At 42.0% G+C, this 23,840-nt stretch overlaps 1 protein-coding gene across 1 annotated transcript in view; it reads left to right on the top strand.

The window, feature by feature from the left end:
* LOC126481884 (putative serine protease K12H4.7) overlaps window positions 1–23,840 on the top strand; it is a 78,769-nt gene that overhangs the window by 18,874 nt on the left and 36,055 nt on the right. The window contains exon 3 of the mRNA XM_050105844.1: window positions 11,855–12,090. Within this exon, the coding sequence (XP_049961801.1) occupies window positions 11,855–12,090 (236 nt within the window). The remainder of the gene's footprint in view (window positions 1–11,854; window positions 12,091–23,840) is intronic.

Genomic DNA, 23,840 nt, shown 5'->3' with positions numbered 1-23,840 from the left:
GCTAACATTACAAGGCTAGATCAGTCAATCATCCAGATTGTTTCTCCTATAGCTTCTTTACGAACCATATGTAAGTCTAATCTCTCTACAGACATCCCCCGCCATTGATAAGGGGGCATCCTACTATATGGTTATCTGTCACGTGAATGTAGGTTTGTTACCAAGATCTGCTGAACGTTGTTAAAAGCGTACGTTTTCATTTTATAAAACCCAAGGTGGTACAAAATTTTCTCAGGTAAAAGAACTGCACTTAAAAACTTTATGCTAAAGTAATTATTCTTTTCCGTAATTTACGCTAAAACCTTGTATGAGAGGCGTTCAACGAGTAATGCAAACATGTGGTTTTCCTGAAAGCAGGTTGGTTTTATTCAGTTTTCCAACAAATCTCTTATTCTCAACTCTTTTCACTACAAAACCCTATTCGTCAACACAACCTCCGTTCAATGCGATCACCTTACGCCACCTTATGGCAAGGCCTGTATGCCCGCATGGTCTCACACTACTGGTCGACCCTGGAGTCAACGTGCTGCTGCATCGGTAACCTCCACATCATCCATGTACTGCTTCCCGCGGAGTCTACCCTTCATTGGGCAACTGCTCACAGATGGTTCTTCATTGTTCTTTATGGTCTTCTGCCGTGGTCTAAGGGTAGCGTCTTTCATTATTAATCAAAACTTTCTCAGTCTCCGGTTCGAAATCCGCTACCAATTAAATTTTGATTAATAATCAGCATTAGCGGCTGAAGATTTCCGGCATAGGAAGTCACCCTCATTCTGCCAACAGCCTTGGTTTCTCCGTTAGCAAAAGATTCCGGAATAGCCCCCATTCGGATCTCCCGAAGGTGACTGTCAAGGGGGAGGTTACCATGAGAAAAATATTGAATAACCAACGGAAGGATAACGTTCTACGAGTCGTGGCGTGGAATGTCAAGCTTGAACGTGACAGGGAAGCTAGAAAGTCTGAAAAGGGAAATGCAAAGGCTCAATCTAGATATACTAGGGATCAGTGAGGTAAAATGGAAAGAAGACAAGGATTTCTGGTCAGATGAGTACAGGGTAATATCAACAGCAGCAGAAAATGGTATAACGAGAGTAGGACTCGTTACGAATAGGAAGGAAGGCAGAGAGTGTGTTACGGTGAACAGTTCTGTGATAGGGTTGCTCTTATCAGAATCGACAGCAAACCAACATCGACAACGATAGTTCAGGTATACATGCCGACGTTGCAGGCTGGAGAGATAGAGAAAGTATATGAAGATACTGAAAAGGTAATATAGTACGTAAAGGGAGATGAAAAACTTAATAGTCTTGGGGGTATGAAACGCAGTTGTAGTGGAAGGAGCAGGAGAAATGGTTTCTGTACAATATGGGCTTGGGACAAGGAATGAGAGAGGAGAAAGATTGAGTTCTGTAATAATAATAGGGAATACTCTATTCAAAAACCACAAGAGGAGGAGGTATACTTGGAAAAGGCCCAGTGATACTCGAAGATTTCAGTTAGATTACATCGTGGTCAGACAGAGATTCCGCAATCAGACAATGGATTGCAAGGCGCACCCAGGAGCAGATATAGATTCAGATCACAGTGTAACGGGAGTGGGCTGAAGTTAGATTAGTCAGGAAGAATGAATACGCATTACTAAGGTAGGATGAGGTACTCTGCAAGCTGCAGCTACAGCAATAAGGAATAGCTCAGTAGGCAGTACAGTTGAAGAGGATTGGACATCTCTAAAAAGTGCACTCACTGAAGTTGGAAGGAAAATGATAAGTACAAAGAATGTAGCTGTGAAGATACCATAGATAACAAAAGAAGTCGCTGAGGAATGAAATTAATAGGAAGGAACGACAAGCTAAGAAAAATGTGAAGAAATCGAAAAAGAAATGACTGTCGGAAGGATTGACTCAGCATACAGGAAAATCAAAACAAATTGAAAACAGGGGTGGTACCATTGATACGGGAATTCCATTATTAACTGCAGAGGAGAGAGCGGATAGGTGACGAGAGTAGATTGAATGCCTTTATGAGGGGGAACATTTGTCTGATATGTTAGACGCAGAAACAAGAGTCGGTTTAGAGGAGATAAGGGATCCAGTATTAAAATCAGAGTTTAAGAGAGCTTTGGAGGAGTCAGGAACAAATAAGGCAGAAGAGATTGATAACATTCCATCAGAATTTCTAAGGTCACAGGGGGAAGTGACAACAAATAGATTATTTCACGTTGGTGTGTAGAAGTATGCGTGTTAAAGATGGATATGTAAAATAAAGTGATAGAATGTTTGAGTCTGGCGACATGCGATCTGACTTTCAGTTAAATATCATCCATATAATACCGAAGACTGCAAGAGCTGACGGGTGCGAGAATTTTTGCACAATCAGCTTAACAGCTCAGTCACCCGGGTTGCTGACAAAAATAATATACACACGAATGGAAAATAAAATTGAGGATGTGTTAGATGACGATCAGTTCGGCTTTAGGAAAGGTAAATGCATCAGAGAAGCATTTCTGACATTGCGGTTGATAATTGAAACAAGGCTAAAGAAAAATCAAGACACGTTCATAGGATTTGTCGACCTGAAAAAAGCGTTCGACAGTGTAAAATGGTGCAAGATATTCGAAATTCTGAAAGAAAGAGGAGTAAGCTATAGGGAGAGAGGGGTAATATACAATGTGTACCAGAGCCAAGAGGGAATAATAAGAGTGGACGACCAAGAACGAAGTGCTCGTATTAAAAAGAATGTAAGACAAGGGTGTAGTCTTTCCTCGTACTGTTCAATTTGTACATCGAAGAAGCAATGATGGAAATAAAAGAAAGGTTCAGGAGTGGAGTTAAAATTCAAGGTGAAAGGGTATCAATGATACGATTCGCTGATGATATTGCTATCCTGAATGAAAGTGAAGAAGAATTACATGATCTGAAGAATGGAATGTACAAGCTAATGAGTACAGAATATGGCTTGAGAGTAAATCGAAGAAAGACGAAAGTAATGTGAAGTAGCGATAAACTTAACATCAGGACTGATGTAGATGGAGTTACGGAATTCTGCTACCTGGGCAGCAAAATAATCAATGACCTGCGGAGAAAGGAGGACATCAACAGCTGGCTAGCACTGGCAAAAAGGGCGTTCCTGGCCAAGAGCTCTACTGATATCAAACACAGGCCTTAATTTGAGGAAGAAATTTCTGAGAATGTACATTTGTAGTACGTCATTGTATGTTAACGAAACATGGGCTGTGAAAACCGGAACAGAAGAGAATCACAGCATTTGAGATGTGGTGCTACAGACGAATGTTGAAAATTAAATATACTGGTAGGGTAAGGAATGAGGAGGTTCTGCGCAGAATCGGAGAGGAAAGGAATATGTGGGAAACACCGACAAGGAGAAGGGACAGGATGGTAGGACATCTGTCAAGACATCAGGGAATGACTTCCATGACACTAGAGGGAGTTGTAGAGGACAAATACTGTAGAGGAAGACAGATATTGGAATACATCCAGCAAATAGTGGAGGACGTAGGTTGCAAGTGCTACTCTGAGATTAAGGGGTTGAACTTGTGTCGGGCTGCTTTAAACCAGTTAGAAGACTGTTGATTCAAAAAGAAAGAATGGTCTTCTGTTAGGCGGGGAAGGAACCCAGCGGACACACTCCTTGGAGTATCCCACCTGCTTTACTACCAACAGAGACGTCCAGCTGTGCAGCGAGTTATTTGACTGTGATCGGTCCATCACCTCGAATGAAACGGTTTGCACGTTCCAGCAATGGACGAGTCACAGCTCTGTGCGGCTGGGACGCGAGGGATCGGGCAGGTTTGCGCGGCCTTGTTGCGATGATGACAGACACCTCGAACAACGACTCACCGTGCTTTTGTTCACTGGCAGGTCTCCGTAGACATTCTGCAAGCGCCTATGAATATCTGCGATGTTCTGGTTTTCCACCAAAAGAAACTCAATGACCGCTCTCTCCTTGGAATGCACTGCTGTTACAGACGCCATTTTCAAGGACATGTGTAGCCCCGCCATTTACCGGAACTTCATGAAACCATAGGGGCTGTACCGGAAGTATTCCACGATGCCCCACAACAAATTCCGCATTTCTTCAACCGAAATTTGACGAGGAAGAAAGTGTTGCATTACTTATTGAACGCCACTCGTACTACAGCATAACACTCTAGTATAGGTGCATCAGCTCTACGTGAGCCACTGTAATGAGTCTTCTGAATTCCCGAAGAAAATCATGAGCGAAGTGATACAGTACAGTGAACTCGCATTCACGGGGATGCTTGTTAACATCATAGGCCTGTAATATAGATTTAGGTTATCCGTAGATTCTCTGTATCGGTCCTTGGATAGTTCCTATTATACTAGTTTGGCTAAATTCTTTCTCAGTTCTTTCCCAGTCCGAATTTGTATTTGTACTCTACTTCTAATTACCTCTTCGTAGACTGGACGTTAAACACTAATTTTTCTATCATGTGGCATACAACTTGTCAATACGCTCGATAATTTATTTCCCGCGTAAGAGGCGCAGTCTTTGGCCATCGTGATAGTGAACATTAACAGTTATTTATATATACAGTCTTAGTGATTATTTACGTGAAAATGCGTACGCTCTCTCCCGGTGTATTAACAATTATCACATGTAAAGGCAGAGTATATTCAGCTTCAGCCTTAATAGTACTTTGGCGGATTGAAAAATATGTTACTATGTGAAAATATCCAGTATAATCCCTAACGGTTTCTTGTATGTCAATTAAAATATTAGCTAATATATAAGAAACTATCAGCCTCGATTGCGGTAATGAAACCAAACTTTACCTAGGTTTGAGCCCAAATAATTGAGCCTTCTTCAGGAGATATACCTGAATCTATAATTTGTCTAAGAGGGCATGGTCTAGAAATAAAACTAATACGGCCTGAATGGGCGTAGTCACATTTTAAAAATGCGGTACATAAGTTCTAAGTCAACACCAAGACTTAGTACACATTTTTAAAACGTGACTACGCCTATTCTGGCTGTTTTAGTTTTATTTCTAGACCTTGGCCTCTTAGACAAATTATAGATTCTGGTATATCTTCTGAAGAAGGCTCAATTATTTGGACTGAAACCTAGATAAAGGTTGGTTTCATTACCGCAATCGAGGGTTATAGTTTCTTATATATTAGATTATCACAATTGCTAACTGTGCTGCGATGTTGAAAGTACTAAAATATTAGCTACCTAAATGTAACTAATTAAATGATGCAATTTTAAAACCACTGCTGTTAAAAATTTGATTGTAAGCTGATGATGATCAAAATTTCGATAATATACCCTTTCAATGGCATCTATTTTCCAGACACTCAGCTTCTAAAATTTTAGCTATAGCATAAAAGTATAGCACATGTGATTCCTAGAACAGACATGGAGTCTGGCACCAGCGGTTGCATTGAGAACGTGCAGTTATGACTTGACCTTGTGCCAGTTTAATGTTGGCACGGACTTATTACAAACGCAGGTCGGAACTTCGCGGCAGTGTTTTCTCAGTGGCCGCCGTTCATCAAGGAAAAACAGCAGCATAACCTCACGTCCAGTGCATCACTGAATGGTTAAATAAGATTAAATGAACCAGTTTGTCTTACAAAACGTTGGAATATGGTATTATAATTGTAGTACCAGCAACAGTATAGAGTTTTCTCTGCCTCGTGATGACTGGCTGTTGTGTGCTGTCCTTGGGTTAGTTAGGTTTAAGTAGTTTTAAGTTCTAGGGGACTGATGACCATAGATGTTAAGTCCCATAGTGAATCTGAACCACTTGAACAGTATAGAGGTTGTTAACGGCAAAGCTATGGTTCATAACGTTCTTGTAAAAGGCCAAATATGACAGCGCAACATCTTCCTTAATAAAGATGATGACTTGAAGCTTGTTATGGATACACAAGAAGCAACTGTCATGTGTTTCTTAAACTTGCCAAACTTAGCAGCCTAACCTTCTGATCAAGTGCAGTCTAATGGTTTCGCTCATACCTGACGTCTCGCCAGAAATTCGTCATGTCCGGCACCATAAAGCCGCAGTGCAAGGCAAGTAGGATCAGGCGTCCCCCGGGGTTTGGTATTAGGTCCTGTACGTAAATGATGTGCCATCAATCTTGTCCAAAAGAAAAATACATAGGCGTTGACGACCTCTGGCTGTATCTAAGTGCAATAGCTACAGACCTGAAGACAGTTATCAGAATCTCAATACCGACCTGTGTGAACTGTCAAAATGGGCGCAAGATGTAGAGCTATAACTCAACCCATCCAAACCCCAAGCCGTATCGGTTGGTCATTCCACCGTCTTTAACCCTAAATGGGATAAATATCAACTTATTCATCAAAAAATGTAGGAGCAATTATAGATAAAAATCTAATTTGGACTGAGCAAATAACTGCAGTGTGCAAGAAGGCATGATCATCTCTCCATGCCCTACAAATATACTCTTACCTCTTGACCTGAAAAAGAAACTTGTACAAACACACGTCCAATTATTGATTTCAGCGATGTTATCCAACAAAGCCGTTCCCAGGAAACTGATTATGAATGCCTGTGTTCGTTATAGTTGTGATGTTCGACTCCTTGATCACATTTTACCATCATTTACATAGATATCCCGGCTACGTGAAGAAAAGCACAGACAGTTCCATACCATTTGTTCTCTCTACTGACTTATCAAAGAATACCGTCTCTCATATCTATCCTAACCTTAAGGCTCTTGTCTGAACAACAAGGCAGAAACAAACGTTCCCATCAGAGCAAAGTCCTTTCTGTTCCACTCCATCGTTCAGCTATCTTCTCGAAGTCCTTCTGTGTGGCAGGGTCCCAACTCTGGAACAACTTCCTACCTTATATTAGCTAACCTCCATTTTCTGCTGGCGGGTAAGTACATATCTACTAAAGCACCAGTAAGATTACCACTGTCCCTGTACGCACTCACCACCCTTGTACATCCCTCTTTCCAACCAGATCTTGGTCATTTCCCAGTAATCTTAGCCGACGTAGTCTCGTTAAATTTCGTTTTCCTAGAACTCGCTATATCGGAAAACGTCTATTCCGTCGGCCTATAAATTCTTCTTACATTTGTCGGTGTCATTTTTGTTAATAATATCACAACTATTGCCATTATTATTGTTATTATTACTACTATCACTATTAGTATTAGCAGCAACAATAGTACAAGTAACGCCTCTATTAATTTTCTTAGTTGATATTCAATATAATTTAGTCACACTGCCACTTCAGACACAAAAATCATTTTAATACTAGTTGTCTTCTTAAAACTGTTATAACTTTGGTACCTATAATGTAATAAATTTTGTATGTGTCAAATCTTGGTTCGATGTAAGAGACGGCCTGATGGCCCTAATCAGATCAGGTTAAATAAATAAATCAAATAAATAAATATGGTGAATTATACACTATGTTAGGCTCTGAAACCGTGCGTAAAAAGCCCGCAAGTATTTCAAACCCTCCACATTAATTTGCTCAAGCAAACGTCTACACTGAAATACAAGAACAAGTATTCAAAAGACTTTATGCATCGCCTTTCAATTTATCGTTCGTACTTAGTCTACTTGTAAGTGCCAATAACAACAAAAATTGTATCTCCTTCAATGGACCTGACTGTTCCGCTACTGAAGCAGTTCTCATTAATAACTGTCGTTACGTATTTATGTTCCTATTTAGGAACTTTATCGATTTTGACTTCGACTTGGTATTGTAAAATACAATCAGTTTTCACTTCCAAATATTGGGTGTGCTTTGTAGTAGAACACTCGAAGGTAAAGTATCAAGTTCGTATGAAACATCCGCAGTTTGTTAGGAAAACAAAGCAAGCAATAAAACAAAGATTAAGAAAAGATAAAAGACAAAAACCTCCACTAGCACAGGTGCAAGAGGAGTTGCCGTCATCATACATACGTAAGTAGGGGTTACGAGCGAAGCCAATTAGGAAACGCAGACACCGTATGACGATCAGCATATCTTGGGACAAACTGTCTTTTAGGTATTCTTCCTGTAAGAAGACATTGAAAGACCTAAGTCGAAACAAGGCCCCTGGAGCACACGACATTCCGCCAGATATAGTGACATTCTTGGAACAGTCAGCCGTGACAAAACTAATAAAACTGATGTGCAAGATACATGAGACAGGCAAAACACCTTCGGACTTCAAGAAGAATTTAATAATTCCAATTCCAAGGAAATCATGTGCTGTAAGGCTTGAATATTATCGAACTATCACTTAGATAAGTCACTGTTACAACATACTGAATTATTACACGAATTATTTATGCAAGAATGGAAGAACTGGGAGAAACCGATAACAGAGAAGATTAGTTTGTATTCTGGAGAAATGCAGGAGCACGCGAAGCAATGTTGACCCAACGACTTTTGTTAGAAGATAGGTTAAGAAAAGACAAACCTACGTTCATAGAAATTGTAGACTTAAAGAAAGTTTTTGTAATTGTTGACTGGAATTATCTCTTTGAAATTATGAATGTACCAAAGGTGAAATACAGGGAGCGAAGGGCTGTTTAAAACTTGTGTAGAAACCAGACGCAGGAATAAGAGTCGAGGGGCACTAAAGAGAAGCAGCGGTTGAGAACCAAGTGAGACGTTATTCAATCTGTACTTTGAGCAAGCAGTAAAGGAAACAAAAGAAAAAAATTACATAAGTTGTTAAGGTACAGGGAGAATAAATAAAAACTTTGAGGTTTGACGATGACATTATAATTTTATCAGAGACAACAGACGCGGAAAAGCAGTTGAACGGAGTGGACGTCTTCTTGAAAGAGGAAATTCAAGATGAACATCAACAACAGCAAAACAGACGTATTGGAATGAAGTCGAATTCAACCAGGTAATCAAATGAAGCTACATAGTTTCAGAGAGCATTTCAACTTTCATTCGTCGCTTCAGTCTGCATATACACATGAAATCATGTGGTGCTGAAGGAACTAGATTAGGAAACAAGAGTCTTAAAGTAGTTTATGGATTCTGCCATTTGGAGCAGTAAAATAAATGATGATGGCTGAAGTAAAGATGATATAAAAGTAGACTCGCAGTGCAAGAGAAGGGCTTCCGAAGAAGAGAAATTTGTTAACATCGACTATAGAGGTAAGTGTTAGGAAGTCCTTTCTGCAGTGTAGCCTTGCATTGAAGTCAAATGTGGGTAAGAAACAGTTCAGATAAAAGAGAATAGAGTCTTGTCAAATGTTGCACTGCAGAAGAATGTTCAATAATAGATAGGGATAGTGCGTAACTAACTGAGGAGGTACTTAAGAGAATTAGGGAGGAAAAAAGTTGTAGCACTACTTGATTAAAAGAAAGAATAGCTTACAGATCACCAGTTAAGTGTTGGAGGGAAGTGTGTGTGTGTGTGTGTGTGTGTATAGGGGGGTGGGGGGAGGAGGGGGGGGCGGGAATAGAACTCGTAGAGGAAGAACCAAGAAACGAATACAGTAGGAAAATTCAAAAGGATGTAGGTTGCAGTTCTTATTCTAAGACCAAGATGCTTGCACAGGGTAGTGTAACACGAAGAGCCGCTTCGGACTCAAGACCACAACAACAAAAACGCAGTTTGGAGTCTGTGAAAGTGTTTTATTTGCCTTTCTCGTTAATATCTCACTGCAAATAAACATTTTTAAGGTACAGTGTAATGTAGAACCCTACATTAAACTGCTTGAGGAGATGATGTGGCTACAATAATGCTGTCACAGTGAGGCCTTTCGTAATAAATACGAGGTGTGCTACACAAGTAATGAGACTAATAATGTTGCGCATAAACCAGCAATTCTGTCGCCTCTCTATTCGCACGACAGTTACTTTGGATTGTGACATTTACCAGTTTCAGTGTTTCTTAGTTACTGCAAGAGTGTGTGTATAAAGTGGAGTTTTGTTTCTCACGTATGTTACGAATGCAGATAGCAAAAGTACGAGCAATACAGCGTCATAAAATTTTGTTTGAAACTTGGCGAAACCACCGAAGTGAATAATGACAGGTCGTAGATGTGTTACAGAGTACAGTTACTGTCGAGGGCGTAACGGTTCACAAGTTATAACCTTTTTTAGGGGGTACAGGTGAAATTGTATAACTGTAGAACAGATGAAAATGTGGAAACAGTCACGTGTCCAGTGATATCAGATAGTCGATTGACAATGTCAATGATTAGCAGAGAGCTAAATTTGAACGCGTTTAGTGTCAATCAAATTCTATCATAAGTCATGCAAAAATGGTTCAGTGAGCTTGACACAGAACAGAGGATCAGTTAGAATAGTAGGTGTATTTATTATCTGGACCGCCTTCAAATGTAGCCATATTCTTCATTCTCGGTATCACAGATGCTGAATAGTGGAAACAATTCCGGCAAAAGTCTCCCTATCCGGAGGCAGCACGAATGAGTCTATCCATAAACAAAAACTCATTAGTTTCTTTACAGCTAGAGTATCGTTGACAAAGAATTCGCGCTTTCTGGACAAACTATCAGCCAACTTCATTGGGAAGTCCTTGAAAGACTCAGAGTAAGAAAGGGACATGTACAACAGCTGGATGCTCAACCATGACAATCTGCGCTGTGACACAACATTCTCCAGCAATGACCTTCTGCGAAAAGAGGTGATTTTGATACTGTTTGCAACATTCAGAAAAGCGTAATAGACGTCCTGGAAGATATTCCAGCAGAAACATCCCAGTACTGCTATGGAGACAGGAAACAATTCCCCTGGCAGCAACGAAAGGGATCTTGAAGAGGACGATGTTGGTACGTAAGAAGAAAGTAGTTCATGGTTAAAAAAAGAAATCAGTTATTTTAAAAATATATCATTTCAGTCTCTGATTGCTATTTTTTTTATTTTCAGTAACCGGTTTCAGGCTAGCTGCCCACCTTCCAATCAAATATTGCAGTTACAGAGTAACGAGTCACTACAGAACTATTGGTTTTGACAGAGAACCAATAGTTCTGCACTGACACGTTACTCTGTAACTGCAATATATGATCTGAAGACGGGCAGCTATCCTGAAACCGGTTATTGAAAATAAAAAAAAATAGCGATCAAAAACTGAAATGCCTTATTTTTATTCAAAGAACGATCGCGGCTATCCCAATAAGACAATCATCTCTAGTTTTGATAAAGTTAAATTATAATTTTCAGACAGCTCACAAAATGTATATTATTTTACTAAAGTATGTCAAACAAATCGAAACACTTGTTAGTCTCTAGATCCACAGTATATGTCGCCCCGGGAATGAAGTCCATCTTCAGGAGTGGAGATATGCAGAATTACGTGGTCGTAAATTGAAAGGTAGAAGATTATTCTTAAGTATCACTTGTGCTGCAGAAGATGACTGCACGAAAAATGCAAGACGTACAGAAAACATACAGCGTATAGAGAGTCTCTCAAAGTTTTAAACTCACATTACGATTGCTCAATCAGGGCACCATTCGTGACCTGGCAAACGACAATACGAGAGTGAAATCTACTGAAACTGTCGACACGAATTGCCTGGGAAGGCGCAACAGGAGTCAGACATAGTAATTTTTTCGTTGGGTTGCCTATCTGCAGCCATGAACTAATTCGATGTGACAATACTGAGTGGATGATTTGTCTACGTGTTGTGTGTATGACACACCTGATACCTAGCGCAAGTACAGCACAACGTGTATCACGAATCTTCTGTACACCTTGTACACAATGGCGCAGTCGTCTTCCGAAACCCCGGAAATACCTACGAACAACCCTGTATTTTACTGAAACCTCAGATTCATTTCCTCCTACAATGCAGCACTTTTTAAAAACGATCAGCGTAAGCATATTCGGTCAGCCCCCGCTTGCTTCCGCAGGGACATCAGCACGACGAACCTGCGCTACCTGAACTCGACGCAGGCGCTGGAGGACCTGGCGTATTTCATTCAGCAGCAGCGCCTGCAAAACCCGGAGCTGTACTCTGCCAAGTGGGTGGTCTTCGGCGGCTCGTACGCCGGCAACCTGGCCGCCTGGGCGCGCCTCCGCTACCCGGACATCACCGACGGAGCCGTCGCCTCCAGCGCGTCCGTTCTGGCACAGGCCAACTTCCCAGGTAGCCCTCTGCACACCAGCAACAGCTGCCCGCGTCGCTGTGATTATTCATTCCGTATTTCCATCTCCACAAGTGCTTTTATGTATGACAAAAGCGTGTCCATTGACATTTGTTTTCCAATTTTGAGTAATTAGAAAGTTTTAAATACGTTGGATGCAGTATATCACAAGAAGACGAAATTGACTTTCAACATAAGACAGAGAAATTTAAATTAATGAACGGTAATACTAAATGAACCTTAAGGAAGGTAAGGAAAGAGACACTTCTAGAATTTAAAAAAAAAAAACGCTGTCACTTGTATATGTAACTTATGGAAGTGAAACCTCGATAACAACGAAAAAGGATATACTACGAGGGTAATTCCAAAAGTAAGGGCTCCTTTTTTTTTATAAGTACATAGACCTGTTTATTTCTACAATGGTTTACATCAGTTTACAGCTTGAACACTTAGCTATTTTTCGAAATAATCACCATTTCTGTCGATACATTTTTGTAGACGCTGTGGCAGTTTTTCTACGCCCATGTCATACCAGTTCGCCGCCATGCTGTTCAGAAAGTTACGGACCTCTTCTTTCACGTCGTCGTCGGAGCTGAATCGCTTTCCGGGCAAATGTACTTTTAACCTAGAGAACAGGTGATAGTCACTGGGCGCCAAGTCAGGACTATAGGGTAGGTGGGTGATAATGTTCCACTGAAACTGTTGCAGGAGAGCAACGGTTTGCCGAGCGATGTGTGGGCGGGCGTTCTAATGGAGAATGAGTACGCCGTTGCTCAACATTCCTCCTTTCCGGTTCTGAATTGCCCGTTTGAGTTTTTTCAGAGTCTCACAGTACCTGTCAGCGCTAATTGTGGTCCCGGTGATTCAACTTCGACGACGAGGTGAAAGAAGAGGTTCATAACTTTCTAAACAGCATGGCGGCGAGCTGGTATGACGTGGGCATGAAAAAACTGCCACAGCGTCTACAAAAATGCATCGACAGAGATGGAGATTATGTCGAAAAATAGCTAAATGTTCAGGTTGTAAACTGATGTAAACTATTGTAGAAATAAACAGGTCTATGTACTTATAAGAAAATAGAAGACCTTACTTTTCGGATTACCCTCGTAATAAGTCAACCTGTAGAAATCAGATTTCTCAGACATCTAGCAGCATATACAAGACAACAGCGAAAAGGAAAAAGAGAGTTAAGAGCAGATTTACCATTAATATCCACAAATAAAAATAGAAGCAAAGAAAACATCGGTAGCATGGGGGATACCAGAGCATCAAAAAAATTGTAAAAATGTAAACGAACAAGACGGAGAAACTTAGGGACACTCAAATTGGAACGTCTTGGAACAATCAGTATAAGTGGGCGTGACAGGCAAAACCTGATACGCACAGAAGTTGATGAGGAGGAGGACATATACAGGGTGGAGGAAAACTGTGTCACGAAATTTTAACACTGGGTAGCTGATGCCAGTAGGAACGAAAATTACTAATGTTGTGTAGGTCGACAACGCACCATTTTTAAACTACGGGAACCTGGCGCCTCGCGCTCCGATTGGCTGTGGGATTGTCCTTTTGCCGTTCGTCGGTTGACGGGCAGCGCTATGGTTGTCGATTCACACATACCAACAACCCTCGCCCCGTCACTGCCCCAACGTGATACGCACACGCGTCGAATTGGTCTTGCTGTTTGTCTCCACCTCACGTCAGAGGAATTCACACATAAGCTTCGCTTCGGAGCACACACACGTCATCGGAGATTTAGTCATACAGTAAACATGGCGACACAGTATTCGTTTGAAAAACAACGAGATATGGTTTTTGTTTATGGATTAGCCGACAGTAATGGGCATACTGGTCGAAGGTTGTATGAGGAACGGTACCCAGCAAGACGCCTCCCGCACTCGCAAACGTTTACAGCAATTCACCGGCGACTTGGCGAAACAGGCTTGTTAGCGGGATATCATAGTGATGCTGGAAGACGTCGAACACAACGGGATGCTGCACTTTAAGAGACTGTTCTCGAGCGCTTCGATGAAGACCTACGACAAGTACTCGAGCAGTTGGGTACCATGGTGGTCATTCATCGGTTAGTCTGGGAGGTTTTGTGCGATGAAGGCCAGCATCTATTTAGTTTCCACCCTGTCCATGACCTAAATTGTGTGGCGGACTATGAACACAGGCTATGGTTTTGCCGGTGGTTTCTGCGACGTGTTGCACGAGATCCCGACTTCCCCCCGCCCCCCCCCCCCCCCTCCCAATTGTGTTGTTTAGTGATGAGTGCACCTTCCATCTTGATGGCCTATACAACACTCAAAACGTTCATTACTGGGCAAGGGAGAATCCTCACGTCACCTACGTCCACGGACACTAGGAACGATTTTCGCTCAACATTTGGGCAGGCATTGTGGGTAACAATCTGACTGGGCCCGTCCGTCTACCTCCTCGACTTACCGGGACAAATTATCTTCACTTTTTGCAAGAAACTCTACCTGGCCTACTGGGAGATGTTCCCATGGACATACGGCTACGCATGTGGTTACAGCATGATGGGGCGCCCGCACATGACATTCGTGCTGTGCGCCGATATTTAAATGAACTCTTCGACGGCCGGGTAATCGGCAGAGGTGCTCGTAGGACATGGCCCCCGCGACCACCAGACCTCACGCCACTGAACTTTTTCCTGTGGGGATTCTTCAAGGTTCTAGTTCACCAAGCCGGGCGTGAACCAGCTAGAAACGAAGAGGAATTAATGGATCGCATTCAACATGCCGCCAATCACATCAGGGCAATTCCAAGAATCTTTGAACGAGTTCGGCGAAATACCGTTCAACGTTACCAAGCTTGTGTCGCATCAGTGGGTCACCAGTTCAAGCACCTGCTTTAACTAAACAATGTCCTAGCTACAAAAGAGGTCCTTATCAGGGTTGACACAATTTGTAAAAGACTTTCTGTACGCGAGATAACAGTTGTTGACGGGTTTGTTTCCGGTACGTCTTGTCATGAAACTACAATGGATGCGTCGGGACCACAGACCGCTAGAGTTGGCGCTCTACTACTGAGCGTGCGGGCCGCCTTGGATACATCGCGATCTCCGGCAGGCAAAGCAGTCGCGGTTTGCGTTGTCCAGAACATCCGGCAACAGGGCAATCCAGCTGCCAATCGGATCGGGTGGCGCCAAGTTTCCGTAGTTTAGAAATTGTGCGTTGTCGATCTACACAACATTAGTAATTTTGGTTCCTACTGGCATCAGCTCTCCAGGGTTAAAATTTCGTGACAATTTTACTCCTCCCTGTGTAAAAGAATTTTTCTTTTTTTTCCTGCCGGACTTCTATGAACTGCGTTTGGTTTATGGTATTCACGTTCCTGTGCTTTCCAGTCCGAACACCTCGTGTTCTGACTCCAAGCTTCTCTCTGTCAGTTCGCTAGGGATCTCTGTTTTTTCCTCTGGTATTCTGAACTCTTTGTGTATGTCCATTACTATTATGAAGGTGTTACCATTCATTATATCTTCCGTAGCCAGACGTCTTTAGTAACTTCTTTCACCCATTTTGTGGAGGTCTTGCCATATTATACTGATCTCCTTTTTCACAGCGAAGGCGAAGCAGTCTGTGTTCAGATTGGCCTCTTGTGATCCATGTTTCTCCAATAGCAAATCCGGCACCAGATCTAATTCCTGCCCTGATTTCAAAAGGTTCTGATACTTCTCCCTGCAGTCGTACTCTAGACTTGGTGTTTGTGTCTCTTTTATCAGGTTTCTCATCTTGTAATCCCTATATCTAAAAGGGAAAGTCAAATGAAAGCGATACAGACAGACAAAGTAAGTAAATAGTTCATTTCAAAAGTAATCGTCTTAACTTATAATACATTTATCCGAATGTGAGAAAAGACGGGCAGTGCCCTCGTGGAAAAATGTTTGCAGCTGCCTACGGAACTATGAATGTGTCAAATTGTGCATCTCTGCGTCCGAACCATACCGATGACCAGGAATGTCTTTCTTCATGACTCCAAAGTATGGAAATCGCATGGGAAGAGATCGGGACTGTGCGACAGATGTGTAAGGGCTTCCTTGAGACGCTTCTGCAGCGTACTCGGAACAACCTTGGCGAGACGTGGGCCCGCTTACATCTCTATGATTTCCATATTTTTGGATCCTCACGCTGGGATACATGCAGTAACAGCTATCGATTACTTTTGTAATAAGAAACAATTTACTTGCTTTTCTCCTAAATGACTTGTTTTCATTTGACTGACCCTTAAATATATACATCCATATTCCAGAACCCATATTAACATTTGTAGCAGAGGGTATTACGTGCAGCACTGCCACGTCATCTCGTGATACAGCCACGAGTGGTGTGTGTGTGGGAAGAATTGTTGTGTGACCTCAAAATTTTTTCTGATTTTGTCTACATGGCCATTGATCAGTTGGTTGGTATGGGGTGAAAGGAACATACGTTCATCAACCCCTTTGCTTGTTAAGTGGCAATCCAAGAGTTGTCATCAAAGGAAAGAGGCGAAAGACAAAACCTGGAAAGCTGATGTGTAACTAACACAATAAAAAACAGATAAAAGTCCAGAAAAAGCATAGGCTAACTGTTGAAAGATCAGTCAAGGAATGGCGTTAAAACCAAGAAATGAAAAAGCATAAATAGAGTAAATAGGTGGAAACAATAGAGGTCAGGCTGGGCCACCCAGCGAGGGTCACCAAGAGACGCCTGGGGAGAGGGGGGGGGGGGAGGGGTCAGTTGGAGAGACGTGCCCCACCAACCCCTCAGGCGGTCTATTCCTTAAAGCAACGAATAGAAACCACATTCACAGGCAAAATGTAACACAATGTCAGCAGAATCGGCGTCGTCTCCTAGCATCAGAGGCTGCATGTCAGGAAGAGTAAGATGCCACCCTAAAGTAGGCAAATTAGGGCAGTCTATAAGTGGGCCACCCTCAGGAGGGCTTCTCATTGGCAGTGAGGGAGAGCCTCATGCCTGAGAATGCGTCCATGTGCCAGCCGAGTGTGGCCAATGTGGAATCTACTGAGGATGGTGGATTCCCTGTGAAACCTTGCTTGGTAGACTGCCACATGTTCGTGGTCTCCTTTATTGTCCTCAGTATGTTTGAGGAGATTAGGGCAGGCTAATCCGAGTTGAAGACTTCCAGCAATCGGTGGGGTATAAACGACTGAAAATCCAGTTCTGGGATCCCCATTTCCAGAATTGGCAACCTGATGGCCAGCTTGGCCAACTGGTCAGTTCGTTCATTTCCCGAAATCACAACATGAGTGGGGGTCCAAACGAAAACGACTGGCCACCCAGCTTAATGGAGGCCAGATACAAGATCATGGAAGCTGGAACAAGTGGTTGAGGAGAGACACACTGATCCATAGCCTTAAGGCTGCTAAGAGAGTTACTAAAGACTGTACTACTTTTGCCAGTGCAAGAACGAACATGGCTAAGGGCTAATATAATGGCAATCAATTCAGCAGTGAAGACACTGCAGCCATTTGGCAGAGAGTGGTGTTCACTGCACTGTGCATCTGTGTATGCAAAGCCTATTCATCTTTCGACTCTTGAGCCATTGGTGAATATCACTTCCGAACCTGAATACTTCTCAAGAACGACCAAGAACATGCAGTGAAAAATAGTAGTGTCAACGGAATCTTTTGGACCAAAGGAGACTTTCGAGGCAAATCCGTTGTGGGGGCACAAGCCATGGGGGCAGATGCAATGTCTCCCTGACCAGAGGCGACAGCATAGGAAGCTGCAGTTCCGAACAGGGACATTGGAGGCCTGCAGCAATTGTAATCGTAGTTATGGGTCGCTGCTGTGGGAGGTGGAGCTCTGTTCCAGGGAAAAGAACATGGTAGTTGGGATGTTCAGAGAAGCTACTAACGACATCGGAAGTTCACTGAGGCTTTTTGCAGATGATGCTGTGGTGTATCGAGAGGTTGTAACAATGGAAAATTGTACTGAAATGCAGGAGCATCTGCAGCGAATTGACGCATGGTGCAGGGAATGGCAATAGAATCGCAATGTAGACAAGTGTAATGTGCTGCAAATACATAGAAAGATAGATCCCTTGTCATTTAGCTACAAAATAGCAGGTCAGCAACTGGAAGCAGTTAATTCCATAAATTATCTGGGAGTACGCATTAGGAGTGATTTAAAATGGAATGATCATATAAAGTTGATCGTCGGTAAAGTTGTTGCCAGACTGAGATTCATTGGAAGAATCCTAAGGAAATGAAATCCGAAAACAAAGGAAGTAGGTTACAGTATGCTTGTTCGCCCACTGCTTGAATACTGCTCAGCAGTGTGGGATCCGTACCAGATAGGGTTGATAGAAGACATAGAGAAGATCCAACAGAGAGCAGCGCGCTTCGTTACAGGATCATTTAGTAATCGCGAAAGCGTTACGGAGATGATAGATAAACTCCAGTGGAAGACTCTGCAGGAGAGACGCTCGGTAGCTCGGTACGGGCTTTTGTTAAAGTTTCGAGAACATACCTTCACCGAAGAGTCAAGCAGTATATGGCTCCCTCCTACGTATATCTCGCGAAGAGACCATGAGGATAAAATCTGAGAGATTGAAGCCCACACAGAAGCATATCGACAATCCTTCTTTCCACGAACAATACGAGACTGGAATAAAAGGGAGAACCGATAGAGGTACTCAGGGTACCCTCAGCCACACACCGTCAGGTGGCTTGCGGAGTGTGGATGTATATGTAGATGTATATGTCATAATTCAGCATCTGTTGTTGGTGTGTGATAGGTAATGGAGGGCCTCTATCCTCGACTAGCAGGGTAGTTCAGAAGGCTCCTGTCGGAAGTTCGACCCCATAATGATGAATGGGGTCCAGTATTCATAATGTGACAGTGATGCAGAACCATATGGAAGACTACCGTAGTGAAGACAGGACTGAATCAGGGATTTTTAGGGCCGCAAAAGGGTAGAGAGATGTACACCCCAGCTACTGTTGGGAGGCAGTGAAATTTATTGAGGAATGGATGCTCGCTTAAGTTGACGAATGTGGGGAAACCACATCAGCTGCGAATCGAAGACTAGTGGCAGATATAGGTAACTGACCATCTACGTAAAGCTCTGGGTGTGGATGCGCACTACAGTGGCTACAGAAGTGTATGGCATGAGTCTGAAAACCGAAAGCCATGGTTGACAGCCCATGACTGCCCCTTTTTTTGGCTCCCTGCAGGCAACACTCAGCCACAACCATACTAGAGAGGTAATAATAAAAGCAAAAATCGTTGGCATATGAGGAGCGTGAAACCGGAGACCCTGCAGCCGCCACTAGACTATTGATGCCCACCAGAAAGATATGGACGCTCATTACAGAGCCCTGTGGGACCCCACCTGAACTTGGAATGGATGGTGTGACAGGAAATTCTTGCCAAATAGCGGGACCCACTGGAGACCTCACTCATGTAACGTAGTTAGGACGTAGCGGCGCCATGTCACGCCATAATCCTTTTGTTGGTCGAAAAAGGCAGTCATGAGATGCTGACGACGAGCGAAGACCGTCCAGATGGTGGACTCCAGGTGAATCAAATTGTCGACCGTGGAGGGGCCTTTCCAAAAGCCTCCCTGAGATGGAGTCAAAAGACCTCAGGATTCAAGAAGCCAACCCTGTCGCTCGCTCACCATGTGTTTGAGCAACTTACAGAGATTGCCAGTACGGGTGATTGCGTGCTAACTGTCAATTTCGAGGGGGTTATTACTCAGTTTCAATACTGGATCAATCGCGCTTTCTCTCCACTGAGATGGGAACTCACCCTCATTTCAGATCTGATTAAAGAGGGCAAGGATGTGTTGCTGACAGTCCACTGAGAGATATTTCAGCATTAGGTTGTGGATGTTGTCTGACCCTGGGGCTGCATCAGGGCAATGGGATAGGGCACTGGAGAATTCCCATACACTGAATGGAGCATTGCATGGCTCCAGGTGGCAGGTAGTAAAAGGCAAGCCTATTCGGTCCACCCACTATTTTATGAGCCGATATGCGGGATGGTAGTTCTCAGATGCAGATGTGTGACCACAATGCTCAGGAAAATGTTCGGTGACAGAGTCTGGGTCAGTATAAATAGCACCACCTAAAGAAGTAGTTGGTACACCTGCAGAGTACTGGAAGCTGTAGCGTCGTCTGATCTTTGCCAATACCTTTGATGCAGAATATTGTCTTCTGAGGGGGAGATCCCATGAAAAATGGAATGGTTTGGTTGGCTGCCAAAAGAATGGCTGCCACAGTATGCTGAACAACTGCATCGACACTGCTGTGCTAGTCACTAAAACAATAACAAATCGAAATGTAACCAAGATAAATAATTAATGAATCTCCTTTATATAAAAAACACATATTTACGCACAGCAAAATACACACACACACAAATATCCATATTAAAAATAAAAAAAATTCACCTTCTCAAGAAAGTATTACACAATTACACACAAATTCACACACACAACAAATGAAAAATATCATGCCACAACACAACACATACAAAAGACGGACAAAGACACAACAACAGTTGGCAACACTACACACCGAAAACACACATATGTTGATCACAAAATGGAAAGTGTAAGTTATATATGCGATGTGACAGATGTGGGTGAAAGGACGCCTGAAATCGGCCAGATGGAGTATGGAAACTAACAAATACATCTCCAGAACCACACACATGAGTCAACAGCGCAGGAAATCGTAGGTAACACCGAACGATAAGTTGAGATTACAAATTTTGTCCTCAGAAGGTGATTTCAACCCAGAAAAAAAGAGAAAGATACGACAAAATGTAATCTAACAGCATATTACATCTACCAAATAATACGTTTATTGTATGTATAAAGGAAAGATGTATTACAGGCGACTGATGATGCTTCCCAAATAAATGAAGCGAAAGGCGTATGGCAATAAACAAATTGGCTTCAATTAGTTGCATACACGGTACATACCTCTACGAAATTAAGTATTTTCTAATTAAAACAGTGCAATATATATATATATATATATATATATATATATATATATATATATATACATGCTTTAGACATTTCGGGCAAAACAATTTACTCAAATAGGTTCCTTAGATCACAACCAATAAATTTTGAGGTCGCAGCCCAGTATGATATCAGGGTGCAAGCCCACAGACGGTATATTATACTCTTAGGTAGTCGTCGGGCACTCGACATGTGGTGACAAGTTGTTAAGTTAACACTGGTTCAACTACGCACACATAAACCTCTTTTAAATAAAGCAGGGATGAAACAACAGTTCATTGGTCCCTCTCAAAAGACACAGTACGCAAGCGTAAAGCAGAAGGAGGAACAACAAACTTAACAGTGGTAATCTAGAGAGGACATGTCACCAGATTACCTGTATTTAATAATGAAACTATTGCCTAAGGAGTGCCCATGTTCCCAATAGGCTACGTTCCATATGGCACTCTTTTAGGCGGCAGAATGCTATATGGAGCGAACATACTACTATAATGCGACCAACAGGTGACATTTAAATTTGGTTATTGCCTGAGGTACTTCTAGCAATTATGTTTTGTCAGTGTGTTCCAGTTTCCTGTTTCAGGAGTATCCTGTTTGTTAAAGCTGTTTCACTTCTATGTTCACCATTTACTCAACATTCTCGAAACTCCTCTGCTCCGTGACCAAGATTACCACTATTGGTGGACAAATGAATAAGTAATGACGAATAAGGTCAACATAAAATATTGCTATAGCACGGGACCTCTTTCACAGGATCAGATACTTTCTGTCAGTACCTCCCTCAAATCTTCATTCCATTTTTCTTGAGTTATTCACTTGGGCAAGTTGAATTTAAACATTATTCTGTCACAAGTTTCCTATAGTATCCACATAAAACATAAAATGATCTTAGTTGTTTCTTATATTTGGATGCGGGTGACAAGTAATAGGTCTATGTCTCTCACTAACCAACGTGATCTCACATTTCTTTATTATACTCTTCAGGAAGATTATCATTTTTTCAGCAGATTCCAAATCACGCCTCCCCTTTTCAATGTTTCAAATATACATTGCAGTAATTCATAGAGAGCTATCCAGTCACGAAGAGAGACAAAATATCACCATAACATTGCTAGTTTGGATACAATATCTGCACTCAAAAGACCTAGGGAACATGAACTGTGTTACATACCCATTCAGTACAAATGACGCAGAACATTACATTGTTAACATATACCATTATACAAGAGGGCAGTGTACTTACTGGTCTTGGTAGCTATGGCTATCTGCTGGAAACCCGATGTCAAGCCGCTCATCAGTTTAGTACTTTGCATTTTATGTATCACGGGCAGTCAAATGAAAACGAGACAGGTGGAAGAAAGTAAGTAAACTGTTTATCATTTCAACAGTAATCATCATAACTGTTAATACATTTATCTCACAGTGAGACAGGATGGTCATTACTGTCACGGAAAGATATTTGCAGTTGCCTACAGAACCGTGATTGTATCCAAGCGTGCACCTCCTTGTTCAAAGCAAATGAACGCCCTTGATTGTCTTTCTCCAGGGCTCCAAAAATACGAAAATCGCTTGGAGACAGACTGGCACTTTGTGCAGGATGTGTAATAGCTTCCAGCGAAATTCCATCCGAATAGTCGAAACAATCTTGGTATTATATCTCAACAGAATGATGCCGATCGTCAACATTCCTGGGCGTTTGGACTTGATGGCATGTTACAATTTTTCCGAAGTGTCCATGTACGACAGTGGTTAAGTTGTGGCACCATGTTCCAGAAAGTCAATGAGCATTGGGTCCTTGTACTAAAAGAAAAATGTCATCATAACTTTACAGGAGCCGGCTTAACTGTTAAAAAAACGTATTAACGTTTATGTTGATTACTTCTGAAATAATAAACAGTTTACTTAATGTTTTCGTTTGAGTGCCGTTTACTGCAGTTTATTCATATTTTCCGAATGTTCTATCTAAGACCTCATTTAAATGCTTGTAGTCAAGCACCAATCTTTCTTGCTCATCTTCTTTTTCCACTGCCACAAAACAATTGTTACAGGCCGTTCTACAAACGTGTACAAACAGTAAGCTTTCCATTTTCTGCTGTTCTGTCTCTCCCTCAGGTCTCTTAGCAATAGAGACAGCGTACAGTTTTGATATGTAAGTATTGATAAGGATTTGGTCGAAGAGTGCGTTCGTAAATGAATACTCTCCCAGGTGAGCCAAAAACAGAATCCCTACAATTTATTAAAAACACGCTCAAATCATATATTTGTACATCTCTGACTATAGTAGGTTCAGCAAACCATTTCTGAATAAGCTTGATCAGCTCTACCGGATTATAGGTGCGTGAGACTGTAATATTTGCTGAAAAAAACACGGAGCACAGTTTGTGACTGACACTGAATGGATCTGGATTCCCTCAGTTTGAAATCTCCCATTTACTAATTTGAAACAATGAAAACTCCATTTATACTAAATAATGGTTTATGTTGGAAATCAAAGACAGTAGTCATTTCCTCATTCCTATCCATCACAAAAATAAAACCTTGCTACATAGTCAATCAGGATGAAAATAAATGCTACTTATATATGTAAGACTCAACCTATATTTTGTGCACAGCCACTGGCTCAAAATGTCAGTTTTTGGCAAAACAGCAAGTATTACTTATGTGGAGACCCTTTCCCGAATTAAAGGGAAATATTTTTCTTGCTAGGGTGAAATGCCAATTGTGAGACCAAAAACCATAGAACCAACGC

The sequence above is a fragment of the Schistocerca serialis genome, chromosome 5 (assembly GCF_023864345.2).
Source record: "Schistocerca serialis cubense isolate TAMUIC-IGC-003099 chromosome 5, iqSchSeri2.2, whole genome shotgun sequence".
Taxonomy (NCBI): domain Eukaryota; kingdom Metazoa; phylum Arthropoda; class Insecta; order Orthoptera; family Acrididae; genus Schistocerca; species Schistocerca serialis.
Note: the sequence above shows the minus strand (reverse complement) of the source record. Positions and strands in the feature narration are given on the sequence as shown.